At 42.6% G+C, this 22880-nt stretch overlaps 1 protein-coding gene and 1 long non-coding RNA gene across 2 annotated transcripts; both read left to right on the top strand.

The window, feature by feature from the left end:
• Nucleotides 1-8216: 8216 nt before the first annotated feature.
• LOC108428102 (C-C motif chemokine 14-like) lies at nucleotides 8217-9334 on the top strand. The gene is made up of 3 exons (XM_017698819.2): nucleotides 8217-8353; nucleotides 8880-8997; nucleotides 9112-9334. The coding sequence occupies exons 1-3, from the start codon at nucleotides 8278-8280 to the stop codon at nucleotides 9167-9169; spliced, it is 252 nt and encodes an 83-aa protein (XP_017554308.1). The 5' UTR covers nucleotides 8217-8277; the 3' UTR covers nucleotides 9170-9334.
• Nucleotides 9335-15972: 6638 nt separating this feature from the next.
• On the top strand, nucleotides 15973-21782 carry LOC108428103. Its single transcript, XR_001857903.2, has 3 exons — nucleotides 15973-16049; nucleotides 16787-16901; nucleotides 21694-21782. It is a non-coding gene; the product is annotated as an uncharacterized LOC108428103 (long non-coding RNA).
• Nucleotides 21783-22880: the final 1098 nt, after the last annotated feature.

The following is a 22880-nucleotide window of genomic DNA, read 5'->3' on the forward strand; positions in this document are numbered from 1 at the left end:
CATTTTCTTCTCCTCTTCATCAGCTCGTCCTACTCGCCCTCCTGATCCTCCTCAGTGCTGTTCCAACTTCGTCACTTTCACAATTCCACAGGAAGAAATCATAGACACTGTAAAAACACCTTCCAGCTGCCCAGAGCAGGGCTACATGTGAGTATTTCACTTCAGCAGATATTATATATAGACATATAAAGATATGAGTTACTGTTTTATTACAGTATATACACCTCTGTCTGTGTATTATACCTTTGATCTGATTTGTTACTGAACAGTAGTAACTGCAAAAATAAATAATGGATTACTTTTTATTACGTTTAGATTGTTTATATATGTTAAAAAGTATATGATGAAATGAAGACAATTGAAAAAGACAACTATTACTTAACAGAAGACAAACAGGACAACTGCACTCGTCAAGGAAAGTGATATTTTACATGACATGTAATATTCATGTCCTATCTTGTAACTGCTTTTAGATAAATGTATGACTTAGAACTGACAAGCAGGTAATCTCATCTCCTGGGAAAAATTGATGGGGGGTAGCAAGGTGAGGGGGTCCCACCTCAGTCATATTCTTTTCAAGTAATTATATATGATATATAACTTTTACTTATCTTAATTGTGTGCAAATTAAACAATAAATGATACTTAATACATATGAATAAATTAAATCAGTTGCAGTTTGCATCAAAAACGTAACATTTTAATTTGACATAAATAAAAAAAATTATATATATATATATATTTTTTTTTATGGGCCGTTTGTTGCTTTGTGACATCTTACATTCCTTAAAATGACAAGAATTGTCCCTGAGACCATATGTGATAAATGTAGCTTGACAATAACACAGCTTTGCAATTCCTATAGAAATGAAGTGAAGGTTTACTGTTATTGTGCTAGTAGTCTTATTTTTGATAATGTAATCTGAAATTTGATTACTCTTTATTTCAGTACCTGTATCCATCTACTCTGTAAATCTGACTGTGCTCTCCTTGGCTAAGGCTGTACTGTTTCTTTCAGGATTACAACACATAAGGGCCAGTACTGCAAGCGCTCCCTGTCACGCTCTACAAAACCTACGCCTACTGTGCCGCCAGTGACTTTCAGGATTACAACACCTCAGGGTAAGTTGTGCAAGGAGGAAGATGTACTAGCCTTCCCTAATCATACCTTATTATTTAATGGTGTTGTTGATGATAATAATAATCATTAATAATAATAATAATAATAATAGTGGTAGTAGAAGAAATAGTAGGAGTAGCATTATTATTATTATTATTATTATTATTATTATTATTATTATTAATAATAATAACAATAACAATACTACTACTACTACTAATAATAATAATAATAATAATAATAATAATAGCATTAGTAGTAGTAGTAGCAGCAGCAGCAGCAGCAGCAGCAGCAGCAGCAGCAGCAGCAGCATTATTATTATTATTATTATTATTATTATTATTATTATTATTATTATATTATATTATATTATATTTATTAATTATATTATATTATAATTAATAATAATAATAATAATAATAATAATAATAATATTATTATTATTATTATTATTATTATTATTATTATTATTATTAACAACAACAACAACAACACTAATAATAACAATACTAATAATAATAACTAACAATAATAATAACTAACAATAATAATAGCAGCATTAGTAGTAGTAGTAGTAGTAGTAGTGTTAGTAGTAGCAGCGGTAGTAGTAACAGTAGTAGTATTAGTAGCGGTAGTGTTAGTAATTTTAGTTTTAGTAGTAGCAATCGTAGTGGTAGTAGTAGTATTAGTAGTAGCAGCAGTATTAATAATAATAACTAACAATAATAATAATAGCAGCATTAGTAGTATTAGTAGTAGCAGCAGTATTAATAATAATAACTAACAATAATAATAATAGCAGCATTAGTAGTAGTAGTAGTAGTAGCAGCAGTAGTAGTATTAGTAGCGGTAGTAGTAGTACTACTACTAGTACTAATACTACTACTACTAATGGTAGTATTGCATAATTTACATCCAGTTCCAGGTGATTCATTTTGAGAAGACAGATCATTTTAAGACGCTTGTGCACATTCATGTAACCCTGAACTGTCTGTATCTAACATGTGCTTGTTGGTCAGGTGTGGAGTATAAACTGCACTGCTGGTTTTTTCAGTAATTAAAACATTAAATGTCTAAAAATGTTTTTCTCCAAAATCACTGACTAAAAATGTTTTCTTCTCTTTCTCAGCTCGCGTCATCACTCGTCCTGATCCGTGCTGTCGCAACTTTATCTCTTCTAAAATTCCAGAGAAAGAAATCATCAAAGTTGAAAAAACACCTTCCGACTGTCCAAAGCAGGGCTATATGTGAGTTTTTACCTTTAGAGGATATAAACACATTTGTCTTAACATTAACCTCTCAGTCTCCAGGGTATATTTTGGTTGTTCCATCTGAATTTTCATGACCAAATCGTAAGGCGAATTATTCAGTAACTGCATGAAATAATTGCAAATTTTTCCTTTTTTTTTGTAAAAGTTTCCCTCAAATAAACAAAAAGTGTTTTATGATCTACACATATTACTCTATGCTTACAATGCTTTGTATTTTATACAATTTTTATAAAAATAATGTTTCCAGAGCAGATCACTGAAGAGACGCCGTCTGTTTATAGTTTAGAGCCCAGATTTGGGGAAAAACGGGTCGACTTTCAGTAGAAAAACAAAGTTCAGCTTCTTTTATTATAAGGGTTTAAAATGACGTCACCGTCTATTAGACTGGAGAGAAGAGCTACAGCCTCACACGACGCCCAGCTTCTGAATGGAGCTTATGAAATATGAAAGCTATGAAGAACATGACCAAGTGTGTTTTGGAACCACCGGTGGTCTCAAGGATTTATTTATTTGATTTATTTTAGAAACATTTTAGTTATATTTGTTGAAATACTCATTACATCCCGATAGCAATCAATAAATCAAATACTGTGAAAAAAAAATCTGTGTAGGCGACCAGACTGTAAAAACCCTGTCTAGTCATTTCATTCAGACCCAATACCTGCCCACCTCATGTCCTGCCCACATCTCACTCTGCACACCTACTTGTTTGCTCATGTGTGGAGTCTGTTATATGACTCTACACTTACATACATACACACACACACACAACCGAAAGGTAGTGAGCTAGGTTCACAAGAATGGCACAGAAAGTTACACAGGCACCTACAACCGCTTGCACTTCCAAAGAAAGAAAAGAGACAGAAGTTGGAAAGGTGTGAATGAGGTTGGATAAAGGGGTCAAAACCAGGGTGAACAACCTGGTGGCTTTCCAACAGTGGAGAAACCCGAAGGGGCTGAAAGGCCCGGAACGTGATGCCAAGGTTGCTCATTTTCTGTTGGACAGGCAATTTCCTGGTTTGTTTCTGGGACTTTTTAAATGTTGTTTTCCTGAATTGTGTAGGCAATGCTCCTGGCTACATATGGAGCTATGTTTTGTATTAGTCCAGCACTAATGTTTGCTAAGCTATAGGTGTGTGCTGGCTAGTGTGTGTGTGTTTTTGATGCCGCTTTTAAGCTCATTTGTCTTTATTTGTAGTTGTGAAAAGATTCTTCAACATCCACATCCCCCTTAAAAGCAAGACCACCACTCCCTGCAGTTTCCATTATTTTTGGAGTCTGATTGGGTGTATTTGTAAGTTTTGGGGGTGTGGCTTTTGGAGCTAAAAGTGCATGTTTTTTTATTGGATTTGTTATACTTCATCACCTACTCCAGCTTTAACTGTGCTATTCATGTCTTTCAGGGTTACAACAACTAGGGGCAAGTTTTGCATGGAAGAAGACATCTTAGCATCCTCTACACAGCAACAGAGTACTGTACCATCTGTGTATTTCACCATTACAACAGCTAGGGGCAAGTTGGACGATAAGGAAGATGACCTAGTGTCCACTACACCTCAGCAGAGTAGTGCATCAACTGTGAGCTCCAGTGTTCCACCAGCTATGAGTGAGTTCTGCACTCCATAATTCATGTAGAGCTTCTTTCAGAGCAAGTTTGCAGAAGCTATAGAACTGAACAGTCCAGACACAACACAAAAGATGCTTTTCCACTGCACTGAACGGCACGACTTGACTCACTTTTAGTACCAGCTACTTCATTTTCACCAACAGACAAAAAATACCCCTTTAATATAGCTGGTCATCACAGCAACGCTGCCTGAAGCTGATGGCAGCAAGACAAAAATCTGCTTTTTATATATTTTTTATATTTTTATACTGCAATTAGTGAGTGAAGAGGGCAAAACAACAAGCTGAAAGTTATCAGAAGACTACTTCGGTACCAAAATAGAAAAAATGAATCATCCTACTATCAATCCCCCAAATGCCACCAAAGACTCTGTTGATGGACAATCGTAATGAGTTTTAAAGCTGGATGTCCTCTAGATCAGGGTTTCTCAACTTGTGGGTTGTGGACCACCAGTGGGCCCTGAAGCACCCTGTAGTGGTCTGCAGGCCTGAACTTGAGGAGAGGCAGTAGTTCCTAGTGTGCCGGTCGAGACGTATAAATGAAAACATCGCAGGCACAGGCAGCCACGGGAGCGCAGTGCAGAGGGTTAGCCGGAGATGGAGAGGTGTCCCAGGGTGTGAATGCTCTGCCTGTATTCGGGTCTGCCTTAAACAGCTCAACTGGTCCAGCAAAACTTGTGGGTCTTGATCTGCTGTTCAGTTCACGGCTGGGGGAAACAAAATATGATAAAACGAGGGAATTCATCTGACAGCTGGCTTTCGCCTTCTTCTACCAGCACTTTCACACTGTATAACGTCTGATCTAGCGCTTGCATTTCATTCTTGCGGCTTGAACTGCAGCTGATAAAAACGTCACACAGGCCATTTTGACTTCGCATCAGCGACCTGATAGTTAAACTTGATGAACTAATAACAAAGAAGCAGAGATCAAGTAAGGTTTACTATTACTGTTGATTGTGACAATGCTAATCCAAAAAGCCCACTAGGTGGAGAGATAAACCACAAAAACCCTCAAAACTAAAGAGACATCACCATCTACCTGTTTTTCTTTTCACCCTTTTTGACCTCTGTACAAACATGTTTTACAAGGTGTTATGTTTTTTTTCACACAACTGTGACTGTTGATCTGATGATCTGATCTTTTTCAGGTCCTAATTCAAAAGGTTTTCAGTGCAAGCAATCAAGAAACAAAAAACTTATTTAAAAACATTGATTTTAGTTTTTCTGTGGGCTGCTATACTTTACAGTAATAAGCAGGTGGGGTGGAGAAGGTTGAGAACCCTTGCTCTAGATCAACCACTTGACATTCTGATTCAAAATAGCAAATTCTAGGTTACTCCCAAATTTGTTACCAGTGATTGGAGATGATTGTAACTCACTCATCCTGGGCTGTGCCCCTAAATTGTTTACGTTAGCTCCTACTAAGCCATTGTCCCAGTGTAAAATATTACAATTGTTTGTACATTAATAAAATAGTTGTAATGATGTTTGTGTGATATTAAATGTAATAAAACGCAGCTGAAACATCACTGACCAGACATCTGAGGACCATCAGCATAAACATGAATTATTTCAGTCTGTCTTTTGGAAACATCAGAGCACAGAGTCAGTGCTGGCTAGCATAACCAGTGATTTACTGGTTGCCAAATGATCTGAATAGAGAAGAGCAATATGGTGTTCCTCAAGGCTCTGTTTTAGGGACTTTACTGTTTTCCTTTTAGCTGTTAAAACATTTTTGTATAAGTTAGTATATGCAGGTAAGCATTATGGCTGATTTTTACCTGCGGTTTGTATTTGTGATGCCCATGCACAGACAGTTTGGGGGGCTGGGTTGTCATAAATCAGGGGCCAGATTCACAAAAGTCTCTTCAGTAAGAAAATCTTAAACATGTTTTTTTTTTACTTGACTACATACTTGCAAAAAAATTGAAATTCGTCCTCGTTTCATTCTTCATTTTTTTTTAACTCTTAAAAGCAAACACTTTTATGAATGATGTTCTTAAATATGTTTAAAAATAACCCCACAGCAATATAACAATTGTTTTAGACTAACAGCTAACGAGGTTTCATAAAATGCTATTGTAAAAATAAACCAAGGAGGATTTTCCTGTTGACTGTTTCCTGCTCCATTACTTCAAGTTTTGTTTGCAATTTAAAATGCTTGTTTAGATTTTAGATTAGTTACTCCCTTTAACACTGTTTATTGGCAAATTTGTGTTTAGGTGTTGTTCAAAATAACCACATTATGGGCTGTGACGTTTATATAAAGAGATCATCAAGTCAAGCAAGTCATTTGGGACGATTTCCAGCACTGAGGTGATGTGTGACAGGCTGGAGTCACTAAGGACCACGTATGCGTGGTGTTGCACCAGAGGGGGCGCCCGAGAGCAATTAATCTCATAGAACCTCTCATCTCATAGTTTACCCACGGCAAGGCTGAGCCTCATCTCTCTGGACTGGATCTTGAAGAATATGAAATACACACCAGCCAAGAAGGCAATTGAGGTCAAAGAAGACAGGTTGAGGTCAAAGGGGCAGGTGTACTAGACCCACCCACCCCCCACCCCATCAATGTTCTTTATATTCATATATAAAGAAACCAGATTTTTAAAAAGATTATATTATTATTATTTTTTTTTTTATAAAAGAGTAAGAAACCTTGAGAGGAATCAAGACTTAGAAGGGGAACCCATCCTCCTCTGGTCCACACTGGATAGCAAACATTGTTAGTATAAAATATTATAGAACACAGTGGGAAAAGCAGGTGGGGCAGCAGTTAATTAGATTAGATTATGATTAAGCAGCAGCAGCAGCATCTGAGGGTGAGGACTGCACAGCGTTGAACAGCAAGAAGCTCAGTGGTGGTCAAGCTGGTACAGAAGAGGCAGCAGCATTAGACGCGCAGGATGGACGGCTGTTCAACTCAGCAGAGAAAGGAATAAAACACTCAGTTCTGTAAAGAGTGACTGACCACAGATTACAGTATAATAGAGCAGCAGAGACTCCAGCAGGTCTAGACCTGACAGGGAAGACTAATCACCAAAGGCTCGACTATACATGTAAGTTTTTAGCCTAGACTTAAAGGCTGAGGCTGTGTCTGAGTCCCAAACATCAACAGGTAGATTATTCCAGAGCTGGGGGGGTTTGTATGAGAACGCTTTCCCCCCTGATGGAGCTTTATTAGTTCTAGGTACCAGTAGTGAGCAGCACCTTGTGATCCAAGCAGGTGTGGTGGTTCATAGTGGGAGAGAAGTTCACTCAGGTACTGAGGGGCGAGTCCGTTTAGAGCTTTATAAGTCAGTAATAGCCGCTCCCCACCTCTCTGGGCAAGTGTGCTCACTGTCCCCAAATGTGTGTGCTCTCACTAGTGTGTATGTGGTGTTTGACTGCACAGATTAAAATGTGGTTTAAATGTGGAGGTGAAATGTCCCTGTTGTGGGACTAATAAGGGCCACTTGATCTTAATCTACATACAAGTACACAGCGAAACGAAGACTGAGACCATGGTACAAACACAAACACAAGTGTAAAGCAATACAAAGCAAAATAAAGACTTACCACAAATACAAATACAGAACTAAGAATATACGCAATGCAGGATGAAACACACTGACGTATTGGCAGATATGAGCTTAGCAGTCACTGAGGTAGCAACCAAAGCAACAGTACACTGCAAATGAATCGATTCAGCATTTCTGTTGTCTTCCTGTTTAGCGATGTTATAAGCTACTGAAGGCCGACTGTAAAGTTTTAGAATGGTTAGTTTTTCTCTCTCTCTCTGGGTAAAGTTAGTGGTTTAAAGAAAGCTCTTAAGGCCCATGCTTGGAATTAGTTGTTTCGATGGGGTTCATTAGCTGAATAATCTGGTTTAATTTCCTGACTTTAGAGAACAATGCATTAATCAATTCATGTTTTTTCAGAATAGACTGGTTCTCTGGTTTCCAGTAACTGTGATGACTCATGCACTACATTCACACATCAGATGTCTTATCATGGGTCATCTTCACACTACTGTTTCAACTCGGTGCTCTGAGAGGAAGTGGGTGAATGGGGCGGAGGATGGGGAGGCGCGGTGGAGGAGTTGGGGGATTTGGAGGGGGGGGGGGGGGGCGGGTGTTGGTTTGGGTTAAGGGGAGTGGGGGGGGCAGAGTCACCTACCCTTAAATACACATCTAGATTTAAAGCGAATTTAATAAGTGTGTGAGCATCACCAGATCAAACTCGAGATACCCCCAGAGAGGAGAGGAACTTGCGGAGAAGATGGAGATGAAGATGCGCTGTGTGTGCTTGGTCCTGGGGCTGGTCCTGCTGATGACCGCCTCCTCAGACAGTGAACGTGAGTTTACAACATTAAGACACTTTCTTCTTCTTACAGGCAGACGCAGGAACAGAACCTGATTTGTATTGGAATAACAGTAACTATTCTACTGATCATCAATAGTAACAAGTACAAAATCATCTACAGGCCGAGTCCAAACTCACAGGACGCAGATTTATTTTATTTTATTTTTTATGCTGTCACAAGCCTCCGCCGTGCGGGGCTGAAGGTGGCGTTTGTTGCGGATTTTCTCAGCATACACAATTTGAGATGACCCCAGAGATAAAAGTGGATAATAAAATTAAAAATAATAAATAAAACCTGTCCTGTGACTTTTGACTCACTGTATTATTATTTGGTTGTAGTCGTGATTGAGTTGTATTCACTTCAATAAGTATTATTAGTAATCAGAGTGTGCAGACAATGTGGGTCATTTCACCCTGAATAGTTTCTATTTGACAGGACCTTCAGGTTCTGCAGAGTTGATGAAAGCAGGTTTCATTTCAGTAACTAAAACAAACTTTTTTCTGACCTTCCTTCTCAGCTCATGGTGCTGGCCATCCTGATGAGTGCTGTTTCACCTTCAGCGATATTAAAATTCCCCCCAAACGAATCATAAAAGTGGAAAAAACAAGTTCTGACTGCCCACAGCCAGGCTACATGTGAGTACCTACCTTCAGAAGAAGTTCAGCAGATAAGACTGTCTTGACTTTAAGCTAAATGAGGTCAGTTCTAAATCACTATAGCTGCGACTGACTGTTATCTGTGTTTTTCAGTGTTACTACGGTCAAGAACAAGTTCTGCAAGCATGAGATTAAGGAATTGACCATTTGAAGACTATATTCCAGCACTGCAGCTTCTATGTAACCCAAATGCAACATCTAAAGTGCATGAAAAGTTGATTTGCTCCTATATTCACCACATAGTATAATTCACAAATCAATGCTTTTTACTGCTGTGGATCCAAATAACAGAATAAAATGATGCAAGTGAACCGTTTCCATCGTCTCATTATTACGAGTAAGACAGCAGCGCTGCAGCCGCTGATTACGGTGAGCACACACATCAGCAGAACCACAGAAGCCATGTGTAGATCTGAGATAAGGATGATGCACAATGTTGTGTGTAGCATAACCGTTTCATCTTTAATAGTAATAATGTACAGTTAGGTAGACAGAACAGACAATAATAACATGAAGAAAAATCAACACAGTGAAATGGTTTTGGGCTGTAGTGTTACAAAGAAGGTGAGAGGTTCATGAATTGTTAAAGTTCTGGATATAGTTAGGGGAAAGTTTGGAAGTGGCTAAAGAGAGGTTTGGGAATGTTTGGGGAAAGGAGAGGTCTTGGGTCTGGGAATGTTTAAAAAACAGTTTTGGTTAGACCAGTGTTTCCCAACCAGGGAAGGGTTTTTGCTCCAACCAAGCTTGCAACACTTGGGGATGAAGGAAAAATGTGGCCTGTCTGAGGACCAGGTTGAGAAACACTGGAATAGAGGAAAGTTGGGGAAATGCTACAGTACGGTTAGGGAATGTTTAGGGAGAGGTTAGGGAATGGTAGAGGAAGAAGTTTAGATAAGAATTAGTGATAAGCTGACTCGAGTCCTGTGTTACTGATAGCTTCTTCACAGCTTACGAGTTCAGAGCAGAAACTGTGTGAGCAACAGGAGAATCAGAAGAACGAGTGTTTGAACTCGCATCGCGGACGAGTGTGTGTGTGTGTGTGTTTTCAGGTATGACACTTTTACTTACGAAGGTCACAGATGTGTAGAAAACCATGCTGATGATTTATTTTCTCAAACGCAGGTGAAGAGCTGAGGTTAGTGGTTTTGTATGTGTTGCTCAGTGTGTTCTCTCTGGCCTGTTATAGTCTAGCCTTAGATCCTATTAGTGAGCCTCATAGAAACAAAAGGAGCTTAATTGTCCACATGTAGGACATGGCGAGTTACTAAAGTACAGCATTCCTGTATTTGGACATTGAGCTTTCAAAGAGCAGGATGGACTTCAGCTCCTTATACTGATTTAAAGGCAGTCACACAGACTGATCCAGGATCAGATCCTCTGCAAACTTGTATGCAGCTTTTATCGATAACAGTAACACTGCTGCACTCGATACACTCGTACCACATTATGGCCGTGTAGGGTGTGTATAGCAACACATGGGCTACTGTCAGTAACTGCACTGAAAAAGTGCTGCACTGCATTTATTTGATTTAAATGTTTGAATCAAGTAAATTTAAGAAGTCACATTTTTTAGTGCAGATACTTACAAAATATGGTGTTTCTGATAAAACGGCCAATGTCTGTACAAGGTAGGTTGTAGGTCATAACTGGCACCTTTCACATGAGAAGAACCTGGAGAAGAAGCCCTGCCCACAGCAGTGAGGGTCATGGGGGAGTAGGGGGAGATCAATTTCATCACTCCACAAACAAAGGAAAAAAAAAACCCCAAAAACAAAACTGCCCTTTCGGTTGGTGGCGTTCTGCAACTGAAATAGGGCAAATTGAGCCGTCACATAAGTATCTACATTACTGTCAACATAACCATCCACATCAGTCATCATCAATCATTGAGTACATTTTGACACTCAGGCCACCGGCTTATTAACACTGTATTATAGGGACAATATTATCTGAATACATATGATCCAGCAAGGGTTTATTACAGTGTAGTCAGACCAGCTGGAGCTGTACAGAAACGTGTTACATGGAGCGGATCTCAGATGTTATCTATGACCCCATTAAAGTGAAACACTCGCACCCACACACCCACACCCCCCGCCCCCCAACACAGCATTATCAAACTCTCATAGGATGCTAGGTATACCATAAAACACGCCCTTTAAGCTGTAGTCCCACTCCGTTTCTGTTTGATAATTTTATTACACTGCATCTGCCTGACACATTTAAGGGGGAATTCCACCAATTTTTCAAAATTTAGGGTGGTCTGATACAAAGTGCACTGTTCTAAAGCATGTACACAATCAGAATTATTAAGAGTGGTGGTGATAGGAACCAGACATCTGAGGACTGTAATCCTTCACAGAAAGTTATCACAGTTAAAAGGATGCCTGTTGCTTACGATCAAGTTCTGAGAAAAGCTTTTGGGGGAAAATCCATTCATGATGAGGTACGTGCAGAGGGTTATAAGGCAAAATAGATTTTTTTTTTTACTATTTTAGCATCATCAGCGTTCAATATAAACACTCAGAAGACTCGTGTAGGTTCACTGGTGGTTCTGGATAGTAAATAAAATGGCTATATTTGTGTTAAATCCCCTTAAAGTCCCCTGGTTCCTATCACCACTGACTCATTTACCACTGTAAAGAAAGCCTGAATTGGCAGGTTCCTCTATAACAAAACCAGTCGGAAACACTGTTTACACCTCAGTAATTTACATATGTAGAAAATGTTAGAAAAATCTGTGGAATACCCTTTTGACTACTTCTGGCGTAGGTGGCCACATCCGCCCCTGCTCTTTATTTCAGCATCCCCTCATGGAAGAATGAGTGACATAACCATAACCAAATGAGTGTGAATGAAAAACAGCAGTGGCGTTTGAAAGCAAACCTGTTCTGACCTCAGCATACACAAATCGATGATGATGATGATGCCCATTTCCATTAGTTATCAGAGGAACATTATTATCCTCTTCATCATTAACATCTAACAGACATGCGCTGGGACAGGAGTGCAGTAGCAGCCACTGTCCACAAGAGGGCAAACTGGTCACCTGAGTGGAGTGGACAATGTGCTTGTATGTGAAATGTAGTTACATATAAGCGTCTAACACATGAAAGAAGCTGTTTTAGAAAGGTTTCAGTGAAACATGAGTGCAAATGGTGAGTGTAAAGCTGTGTGTGTCTAACCTAGGGGTCATAAGGTTAAGGACTAGGCTTCTAAAATGCTTACATATGAGCACCAACACCAAAACCACCACTTTTACAGCATTTAGCAGACGCTCTTATCCAGGGACACTTACAAGAAGTGATTTGTCTAGCTAGAGAAGGTACAATACATGACAATCAGCACTTAAATCAGCACTGAATTAAGAGACAGTCTTCAGTCTGCGTTTGAAGACAGTGAGAGACTCTGCTGTCCGGACAGCCAGTGGGAGTTCGTTCCCCCACCTGGGCTCCAGCACAGAGAACATTGTCAACGCTTGTCTTCCATGCACCTTGAAGGATGGCGGGTCAAGTCGAGCTGTACTCAAAGCTTGTGGTACAGTTCGAGATTTCACCATTGCCATCAAGCAGGAAGGGACTGGTCTATTTTTGGCTGTGTAGGCCAGCATTAGGGTTTTAAATCTGATTCATGCAGCTACAGGAAGCCAGTGAAGGGAGCGCAGCAGTGGGGTGACGTGGCTGAACTTGGGGAGGTTGAACACGAGCCGTGCTGCCGCAATCTGGATGAGTTGCAGAGGCTTGATGGCCTGGCATGGGAAGACCACCCAAGAGCAAGTTGCAGTAGTCAAGCCTTGAGATGACCAGAGACTGCACCAGCACCTGGGCGGCCTCTCGCGTAAGAAAGGGGTCGGATCCTACGGATGTTGTACAGGAGGAACCTGCATGGCCGAGTCAGGTTCGCGATGTGAGTCTGGATGGCCAGTTATCGCTCCTGAGTCACAATAAAACTTCTTGCCTCTGCAGATGGAACAATTAGAGAGTTCTTGAATGAGATGGCAAGATCATGATGAGGACCTGTAGTTGCAGGGATGAGCCGTATTGGCCCACATATGGGCCATATTTACAGCCAACCATGGAGCACTTTATTAGGAACACTAAACTAATACTGAGCTGGGCCTCCCTTTGCTCTTAGGGAACTCTTGGTTCCCATCACCACCACTGTAAAGAGTCTCTACAAATAAACTATTTCACACCAAACCACTCTGTTTACATGCCAGACACTGAATTATGCAGAAAAGTTTAAACTTTTGTGGAATTATCCTTTAAGTTCACTTATTATCTCTCTTTTAAAAGATCCATTTATGGACCTGTAATGGATCTTTACACTCTATTCTGTAACAGACCAGTAGCTAGTTTAAGGATTTAAGACTGGGAGGTAGGGGTGTTCCTTCTTTTACTCCTAGTGAGACTCTGGAGACTTCTGCATCAGCTGAAGCTGTTTGTCTTTTTTGGGAGTCCAGTTAGGAGACCATTACGGTGATCAATCCTGCTAGAAAAAAAGGCCTGGGTGAGTTTCTCAAGCTCTCCAGCTTCAGTCAGAAAGTCTCTGATCTCATTAATGTTTTTATGGTGATACACTGCTGATTTAGTAAATGCTTTGACAACTGATAACTCTGATCAGAGCCCCTCAGTGCATCAAGATTATGTACTAGTTCTTTAGAAAGCTGAATAAGCCTCTCATTGACCGAAATCTGATATGATCTTACAGAAAAAGAAGTCGATTAGTGAGCCAACATGGGACCTAATACTAGTGAGTGGTTGGTTAGTGTAGTGGGTAACACCTACCTTCTACACTGTAGACTGGGGTTTAATCCCCACTTGGGTCAGCAGCCGCCACTGTACCAATAAGAGTCCTTGGGCAAGACTCCCAACACCACCTTCGCCTACCTGTGTAAAATGATCAAACTAAGTCTGCCAAATGTCATAATTACAAATAGTTTTTTACGCAATGCCAGGACCACGAACCTCTCTAGTGCAGATATGATGTCAGATAGCTAACCAGGAGCTTACAGGAGCATGAGTGAGGAACCAGCCTTGTGACCGGAAGGTTGCCGGTTTGATCCCCAGAGCCAACAGCACATGACTGAGGTGTCCTTGAGCAAGACCCCCAACTCCTCCCGGGCTCTGCGGATTGAGCTGCCCACCACTCCGGGCAAGTGTGCTCACTGCCCTCTAGTGTGTGTGTGTGCTTACTTGAGTGTATGTGGTGTTTCACTTCATGGATGGGTTAAACGTGGAGGTGAAAATTTCCCTGTTGTGGGACTAATAAGGGTCTCTTAATCTAATCAATCAGAAGTGAAGTTTAAGTCTAGTCATGATGAAACGTGTCCAGTGAGAGGAGCTGCAGCTCTCTAATCCAGTCAAAATGCTTTGACTGTGATACACTAACTAATTTTTTCTGTAGTTCAGTCTGCTTTGACTTGTGAACACTGTCCTTGTATTCACCAAACAGCTAAACCAGACTGGCATAAATTGTGGCTCTCAGTTGACTTCTATTGAACCCTGTGTGGTCCAAATCAAATGAGAACATAAGAGCACATTTTTCTTAGTGCATATCAGAGCTGTGCTGACCACATAATCTGCCTGTTTTAACATTTCACTCTGTACAGACACTCATTGTTCATAATGACAGATCAGTACATACAATAGTAAATAAACGCTTTGGATTTCTGCACATGGATCTCAGTATGCTTTTGACCAAGAATCATGATTTATGATGAACGTAGACATTAAGCGTGTCTGTTATTCTGTTTTCATGGTGTCATTTCTGTGGGGAGTTCTGTGTGTTCTCCCCATGTTTCCTTCAGGTTCTCTGGTTTCCTCCCACAGTCCAAAGACATGCAGTCAGGTCAACTGGACCTGCTAAACTGCCCCTTGGTGTGAATGTGTACGTCAGTCTGTCTACCCTGTGATGGACTGGAGACCTATCCAGGGTATATCCTGCCTTCTGCCCAATGACAGCTGGGATAGGCTCCAGCACCACACGGCGACCCAGGAGGATAAGCGGTTTAGATGACGCGTGTGTTTTCATGGTGATGAAAGCCCATCTGTGTAATCTGATGCACTTTAGCTGCAGTTTGAGGCTGAACACAGTAGATTTTTGCTCTTATTCTTTAGTTTTTATCTTCATTCTGAGGCCGAGTCATCTTCTCCCAGTGGACGGATGGACAAACACCTGTGGATGTTTTCAGATCTAAAGCAGCTTGATTTTCTCCTCTCTCTTAAAGAGGAAAGCTTTAAGTGCGGCATATCTGACGGGGGGCAGTTTCGGGGTCGACCAGCTTTTCCAGGTGATTGTTAGGAGTCACATTGTCTCTGTAGACTCTGTAGACTCATATTTTTTGAACTGCAGTTTTTACAGAAACACAATCCAAATACTAGTTTAAAAAGCATTTTGCGTAATTTTCTACAAATGTTTTCAAATATGCATCTAATTTCATTTGAAAGATTCTTATTTAGCAGTGAGTTTAATTTAGTGAAACCTACCGAGCGGTGTTATTCTGATTGCCCATGTTCCGTGTTTTTGACCCCTGCTTTGTTTATCCCGTTTCTGACCTGTTGCTTCATCCTTTTTGTACTTGTGCCTCTCCTGACTGACCTGTGTTTGAATCCTTTGGCCTGTTTAACGATGACGACTTTTGCTCTGCCCTTTTGATTCTGGTTTGCTGTTAGTTATTAAACCGCCATTGTCCTTACACCCACAAGTGTCTCATTTCTGTCAACTCGTCACAGGTTTTCAGCCACTGTCTGGTGTTTAGTGCACTGAGCTTATCAGATACATCAGAGCTGCTATCAATGATCTTCATACTAGAGCTTCTGCTCTGCGCTCTGAAAGGAAGACGTGGTGAACGGAAGAGGCCGTAGGGGGGCAGAGCCTTAAATAAAGGACAGAAAATTACATGAATTTTTATAACAGAGACTCGAGATAAGGGCATAATTCAGAGCTTCAGACGCCTGCAGAGAAGATGGAGATGAGCTGTGTGTGTTTGGTGCTGGTCCTGCTGATGACCGTATCATTGGATTCTTGCAGTGAGTTGGACATTTTTCTGTTTTTAAAAATTGATACCATGCCATCATGCGTCATAACATATCGCTGCTGTCAGAAGGAAACCTCGTATGTCCATTTTTGTCATTTTTCAGTTTGACAGGTTTTAAAGTTGCCTGTTGCTCTTTATGTTGAGTGTGAGTTTCACAAAGAATGGCCCAAAATGACCTTGGAAAAAAAGTCTGGTTCCTTTGACTTACATTAGAGGAGAAGGCAAAAACCTACTTTTCTTTTAAAATGATCATTTGAGAGAAGAGGTTTTCTTCTGACTACAGCAATATGTTTATATGTGTGTGTGATCATATGTATAATTGTTTTTTCATATAAATACTAATTGTTTATTAAAACGTGCTGAAGTGTATTTTCTTTAGAAAAACTAGAACATGAGCAACACATGTTCGACACGAGAGTTCAAAAATCTGCATATATCTGTAGAATATACTACAAATAATAAAAATATCCAATTACTCGTATTAACTAAGAATAACTAATTATTTATTTTGATCTATTAATAGCCTATTATGACTATTGTCTTCATTATTAGCCGTTAGTTTGTAGTAGGTTGTAAAATGTGTTGTAGCTGATGTTTGGGCACCATCATCTGAACAGTCTGTATTTATCATGTGCTTTGTGTTCAGGTGCGGCCGTAGTGGAGCCGATGAAGGTGCGTTGGTTTTTCAGTAATGAACATGAACTAAACATATTCTCTTCTCTTCCGCAGCCTTTAGCCCTTGCCCTGATCAGTGCTGTTTCGACTTTAAATATCTTCAAATTACAGAAGAATACATCATAAAAATTTTAAAAACACATCCTCTCTAGCGAGAGCCCGGCTACATGTGAGTATCTAACTTTAAAAAGATGTATATGAATTGATTATTATATCTATATGATTATTAGAAATAAATTGTAACTGAATATCAGTAGATGAGACTATTGACCAATTTTAAATTTTAAATATGTTATAAAATGTTATTGTGTCGCTCCTGGTAGGGTCTCCCATGGTAAACTGGTCCTAGGTGACAGGTCAGACAAAGTGTGATCCATAATAACCCCTATGAAAAGACAAAAACAGGACTTGTGTACCCTGCCCAGAACTGGGTTACTGGGGCCCCACCATGGAGCCAGGCCTGGGGGAGGGGCTCACCAGCGAGCGTCTGGTGGTCAGGCATTTACTCATGGTGCCTGGCTGGGTTACATGAGTCCCCCCTCCCATCGACCCACCACCAATGGGAGGGGCAGTAGTAGAGGTTCGGTGATTTGTGGATGGGGCAGTGTCCAAAGGCGTGGGCCTTGGCATTCTGATCCTTGGTTGCTGAAACTGGCTTTTGGAACTTGGAACGTTACCTCACTGGTGGGGGAAGGAGCCTGAGTTGGTGCACGAGGTTGAGAGATACCGGCTAGATATAGGGGGCAGTCGTGGGCTGGAGGTTAGGGATCCAGCCTCATGACCGGAAGGTCGCCGGTTCGATCCCCAGAGCCGACAGCACATGACTGAGGTGTCCTTGAGCAAGATGCCTAACCCCCAACTGCTCCCCGGGCGCTGCGGATTGGGCTGCCCACTGCTCCGGGTGTGCTCACTGCCCCCTAGTGTGTGTGCTCACTAATGTGTATGTGGTGTTTCACTTCATGGATGGGTTAAATGCAGAGTTGAAATTTCCCCATTGTGGGACTAATAAGGGTCTCTTATATAGTCAGGCTCACCTCAACACACAGCTTGAGAGGGGCTGGACTTTATTCTTTTCTGGAGTTGCCCATGGTGAGAGGCAGTGGGCAGGTGTGGGCTCTCTCATAGCCCCCTCGACTCGGTGCCTGTATGTTGGGGTTTTCTCCGGTGGACGAGAGGGTAGCTTCCCTACGCCTTCGGGTTGGGGAACGGGTCCTGACTGCTGTCTGTGCTTATGCACCGAACAGCAGTTCAGAGTACCCAGCCTTCCTAGAGTCCTTGGGAAGGGTGCTTGGAAGTGCTTCTCCTGGAGAGTTGTCGTACTGGGGGACTAACGCTCACGTGTGCAATGACAGTGAGACCTGGAGGGGTGTGATTGGGAGGAATGGCCTCTCTGATCTGAACCCGAGTGGTGTTCAGTTTTTGGACTTCTGTGCAAACCACAGTTTGTCCATTACGAACACCATGTTTGAACACAAGGATGTCCATAAGTGCACATGGCACCAGGACACCCTAGGCTGCAGTTCAACGATTGACTTTGTAGTCGTGTCATCGGACTTGCGGCCATGTGTTTTGGACACTCGGGTAAAGAGAGGAGCGGAGCGGTCAACTGATCACCACCCAGTGGTGAGTTGGATCAGGTGGTGGGGGAAGATGCCGGTCAGACCAGGCAAGCCCAAACGTATAGTGAGGGTTTGCTGGGAAAGTCTGGCAGAAGAACCTGTCTTGATCTTCAACTCACACCTCCGTCAGAACTTTGACCAGATATCGGGGGAGGTGAGGGACATTGACTGAGAATGGGCCATGTTCCGTTCCTCCATAGTTGAAGCAGCTGAATGTAGCTGTGGCCGTAAGGTAGGTGGTGCCTGTCGGGGCGGTAATCCTCAATCCCGGTGGTGGACACCCCAGGTGAGAGATGCCGTCAAGCTGAAGGAGTCCTACCGGGCATGGTTGGCCTGTGGGACACCAGAGGCAGCTGGCAGGTATCGACAGGCCAAGCATTCTGCGGCTTCAGTCATTGCCAAGGCAAAAACCTGTGTATGGAAGGAGTTTGGTGAGGCCTTGGAAAGTGACCAAGTCGGCTCCAAAAAGATTCTGGCAAACCGTCAGGCGACTCAGAAGGGGAAAGCAGTGTTCCACTAGCACTGTATATAGTGATTGTGTGCTGCTGACTATGACTGAAGACGTCATTGGGCAGTGGAAGAAATACTTTGAGGACCTTCTCAATCCCACCGACACGTTCTCCAGTGAGGAGGCAGAGTCTGGGGACATGGGAACAGGCCTGTCCATTACTGAGGCTGAAGTCACTAAGGTAGTTAGTGCGTGGACAGCAGGGGCGGTGTCACTGGATTGGCAGACTGGGGTGGTGGTGCCTCTTTTTAAAAAAAAGGGGACCGGAGGGAGTGTTCCAACTACAGGGGAATCACACTCCTCAGCCTCCCTGGTAAGGTGTATGCAGGGGGGAAGAGCAGTGGGGGTTCCGCCCTGATCGTGGAACACTGGACCAACTCTTCACCCTCTCCAGGATTCTGGAGAGTTCATGGGAGTTTGCCCAACCAGTCCACATGTGCTTTGTGGATCTGGAGAAGGCATTCGACTGTGTTCCCCAGGGTATTCTGTGGGAGGTGCTTCGGGAGTACGGGGTACATGGCTCTTTGGTCCGAGCCATTCAGGGCCTGTACAAACAAAGCTGGAGTTTGGTTCGCAGTAAGTCAGACTCGTTCCCAGTGAGAGTTGGACTCCGTCAGGGCTGCCCCGTCACCGATTCTATTCATAAATTTTATGGATAGAATTTCTAGACGCAGTCAGGGGATGGAGGGTGTCCGGTTTGGTGACCTCAGGGTCACATTGCTGCTGTTTGCAGATGATGTGGTCCTATTGGGGACATCAGGTCGTGAACTTCAGCTTTCGCTGGATCGGTTTGCAGCCGAGTGTGAAGCGGCCAGGATGAGAATCAGTACCTCTAAATCTGAGACCATGGTTCTCAGGCGGAAAAGGGTGGAGAGCCCTCTCTGGGTCGGGGATAGGCTCTTGCCTCAAGTGGAGGAGTTCAAGTATCTCGGGGTCTTGTTCACGAGTGATGGTACAAGGGAGCAGGAGATTGACAGGCGGATTGGTGCTGGGTCAGCAGTGATGCGGGCTCTTTACCCATCTGTTGTGGTAAAGAAAGAGCTGAGCCATAAGGCAAGGCTCTCGATTTACCGGTTGATCTACATTCCCACCCTCACCTATGGTCATGAGCTTTGGGTAACGGCCGAAAGGATAAGATCGCGAATATATGCGGCCGAAATGAGTTTCCTCCGCAGGGTGTCTGGACTCTCCCTTAGAGATAGGGTGAGAAGTTCGGTCATCCGGGAGGGACTCGGAGTAGAGCTGCTGCTTCTTCACGTCGAGAGGAGCCAGCTGAGGTGGTTCGGGCATCTGGTTAGGATGCCTCCTGGACGCCTCCCTTGGGAGGTGTCACAGGCAAGTCCACCTGGGAGGAGACCCCGGGGAAGACCCAGGACAGGCTGGCGTGACTATATTGCCCAGCTGGCCTGGGAGTGCCTCGGAATCCCCCTTGGAGAGCTAGTGGAAGTGGCTGGGGAAAGGGAGGTCTGGGCCTCATTGCTTAGGATCCTGCCCCCGTGACCTGAATCCCAGAGAAGCGGAAGATAATGGATGGATGGATGGGACAGAACATGCAGAATACAGAGTACAACACTAAAAAGTGTTTACAACAGGATCCAAACACCCAAGAAACCCAGCTCTACTCGTTTTAGGTCAGGATATGATTCTACAAGAACACTGTCTTGGCCTTTTATGACTGAAACTAGGGCACTGGGAGAGGAGAGGACAAAAGAATGACAAATAAAAGAATAAAGCTGCTCTTTTTTATAATGGGTTTGTAGAAGATGTACACAGTGCTCTTCCAATAAACCTTTTTCTGCAAACCGGCTCTCCTGCGCTCTTCCTTGGCAATAGAAAAGACCAACTTCAGTGCAGATTGCCTTGACAAGCATTTCTTAAATGCATAATGCATAATATTCACCAGTGCTCTGTTGACTTGGTAACTGGACTTCCAAACCTTCTCTAACATTATCAGCACAAAATCTATGCACCAGGAGCTTCATGGTATGGGTTTCCATGGCTTAGCAGCTGCATACAAGTCTTACATCACCAGAAGCAATGCAAAGAGTCAGATCAAGTGGAGTAAAAGCAGCCACCACTGGATTCTGGAGCAGTGGAAACATTCTGTTGAGTGATGATTCGCACTGTCAGTCTGAAGGACGAGTCTAGGAGAATGTTACCTGCTATACTTCACTGTGCCAACTGTAAAGTTTGGCGTAGGAGGAATGATATGGGGTTGTTTTTCAGGGCCAAGACCCCTTGGTTCCAGTGAAGGGAAATCTTAATGCTTCAGCAGACCAAGACATTCTGGACAATTGTGTGCTCCATCTTCATGGAGACAGTTTGGGGAAGAACCTTTCCTGTTCCAGCATGACTGAGCCCCAGTGCACAAAGCAGCTCCATAAAGTCATGGCTGGGTGAGTTTGGTGTGGAAGAACTTGACTGGCCCTCACAGAGCTCTGGTCTCAACCCCATCCAACACCTTTGGGATAAACTAGAACAGAGATTGTGAGCCAGGCCCTCTCATCCAATGTCAGTGTCTGACCTCACAAATGCTCCCCTGGATGAGACACAATCTTGTTGAAAGCCCCCCAGAAGAGTGGAAGCTGTTACAGCTTCTAAGGCGGACCAACTCCAACATCCACCTATGGATTTAGAATGGGAGGTCATGCTCATCTCCTGTAGGTGTAATGAGTAGGTGTCCCAGTACTTTCGTCCATACAGTGTTTGTGGGTTTGCGTTTTATTATATAGTAAAACATTTGTCTGTATTAAATCAGATTTTCTGCTGAATAATCAGCAGATGAGGAAAAAAGCTAAAATCAGCAGCTACTGTGCTATTCATGTCTTTCAAAGTTACAACATCTGAAGGCAAATTCTGCATGGAGGAAGATGTCCTGGCATCTCTTACACAGCAACAGAGCACTGAGCCACCTGGGTTTTTCAATGTCACCACACCTACGAGCGAGTTGAAGAAGACGGAAGACGTCCACCCCACAGGAGCAGAGCACTGTGGAAACTATGACCTTTAGGGTTCCAGCAGCTCAGTGATTTCTGCATGCTGTAGTTCATACAGAGCTTCTGTATGATTAGAGGAGTGAACAGCTCTGCACCCTCAACCCTCAGTGTGAATAGCATAGTCTCTAGCAAATTACCATGAGGCTCTTGATAGCGCTAGATCATATTCTTATAACCTGGTAGAAAAACTAAAAACAAGAGTATATTCATATTTAAACTCCTATGGAAAGCTGGACTAATAAATGATCAGGGCATTAAAGATTCTGGTGGCTAGAGCTGTGTCTGTTCTGGTTGGCTATTTTCAAGGTAAAGAGGGAGCAGTCACATGTCTGGAGTAGTGAAGTTCATTAATTGTGCTCCATTACCAGACAAAGCAAGCCCATAAAACAGACTGACAGGCCCAGGTCATACACGATGGGCGTGACCAACATGACTATGTAGGGATAAATAAAAAAAATGTTCTAAACATTCACAGCACAGGCACACAATTGTATAAGGGTATGTAAACATCATATAGCAGTAAACAATACACAGCAATAGATTCCTTGGGCTGGAGGTTAGGGAACCAGACCTGTGACCGGAAGGTTGCCGCTTCGATCCCCTTGGCTGACAGTCCATGACTGAAGTGCCCTTGAGAGACACCTAACCCCCAATTACTCCCCAGGTGCCGTGGATAGGGCTGCCCACCGCTCTGGCCAAGTGTGCATGCATGTGGGTGTTTCACTGCACAGATGGGTTGTGTTCCACAACCTTAATCTATCCTATCCTCTTAGAGCAATATGACCACCATTTCCCTCTTTCTGCATGTCCTAAAGATGGGCCTCTTTCCCTTTAGTCCATGTACAGGAAACTGAGGAAATTAACTGTTATATTCATAAGGAATGACTACGCCAGTGTAGTTTAGTCAATGAGCACCAGAGAAATGAGGCAAAAATAAATATGTATTGGAGCAATAGCTGCAAGATCCCAGAAAACAAATCTCCAAAGTTGTTACTAACCCAGTTGAAGATCTGAGGTCCTTCTGG

The sequence above is a fragment of the Pygocentrus nattereri genome, chromosome 8, assembly GCF_015220715.1.
Source record: "Pygocentrus nattereri isolate fPygNat1 chromosome 8, fPygNat1.pri, whole genome shotgun sequence".
Lineage (NCBI taxonomy): Eukaryota > Metazoa > Chordata > Actinopteri > Characiformes > Serrasalmidae > Pygocentrus > Pygocentrus nattereri.

What these genes read in the sequence shown, in the direction of transcription:
- LOC108428102 (XM_017698819.2), top strand. Translation starts at nt 8,278, where the DNA reads ATGGAGATGAAGATGCGCTGTGTGTGCTTGGTCCTGGGGCTGGTCCTG. An exon ending in CGCCTCCTCAGACAGTGAAC is followed by an intron (nt 8,354 to 8,879) that starts GTGAGTTTACAA and finishes CTTCCTTCTCAG; the next exon opens with CTCATGGTGCTGGCCATCCT. An exon ending in TGCCCACAGCCAGGCTACAT is followed by an intron (nt 8,998 to 9,111) that starts GTGAGTACCTAC and finishes TGTGTTTTTCAG; the next exon opens with TGTTACTACGGTCAAGAACA.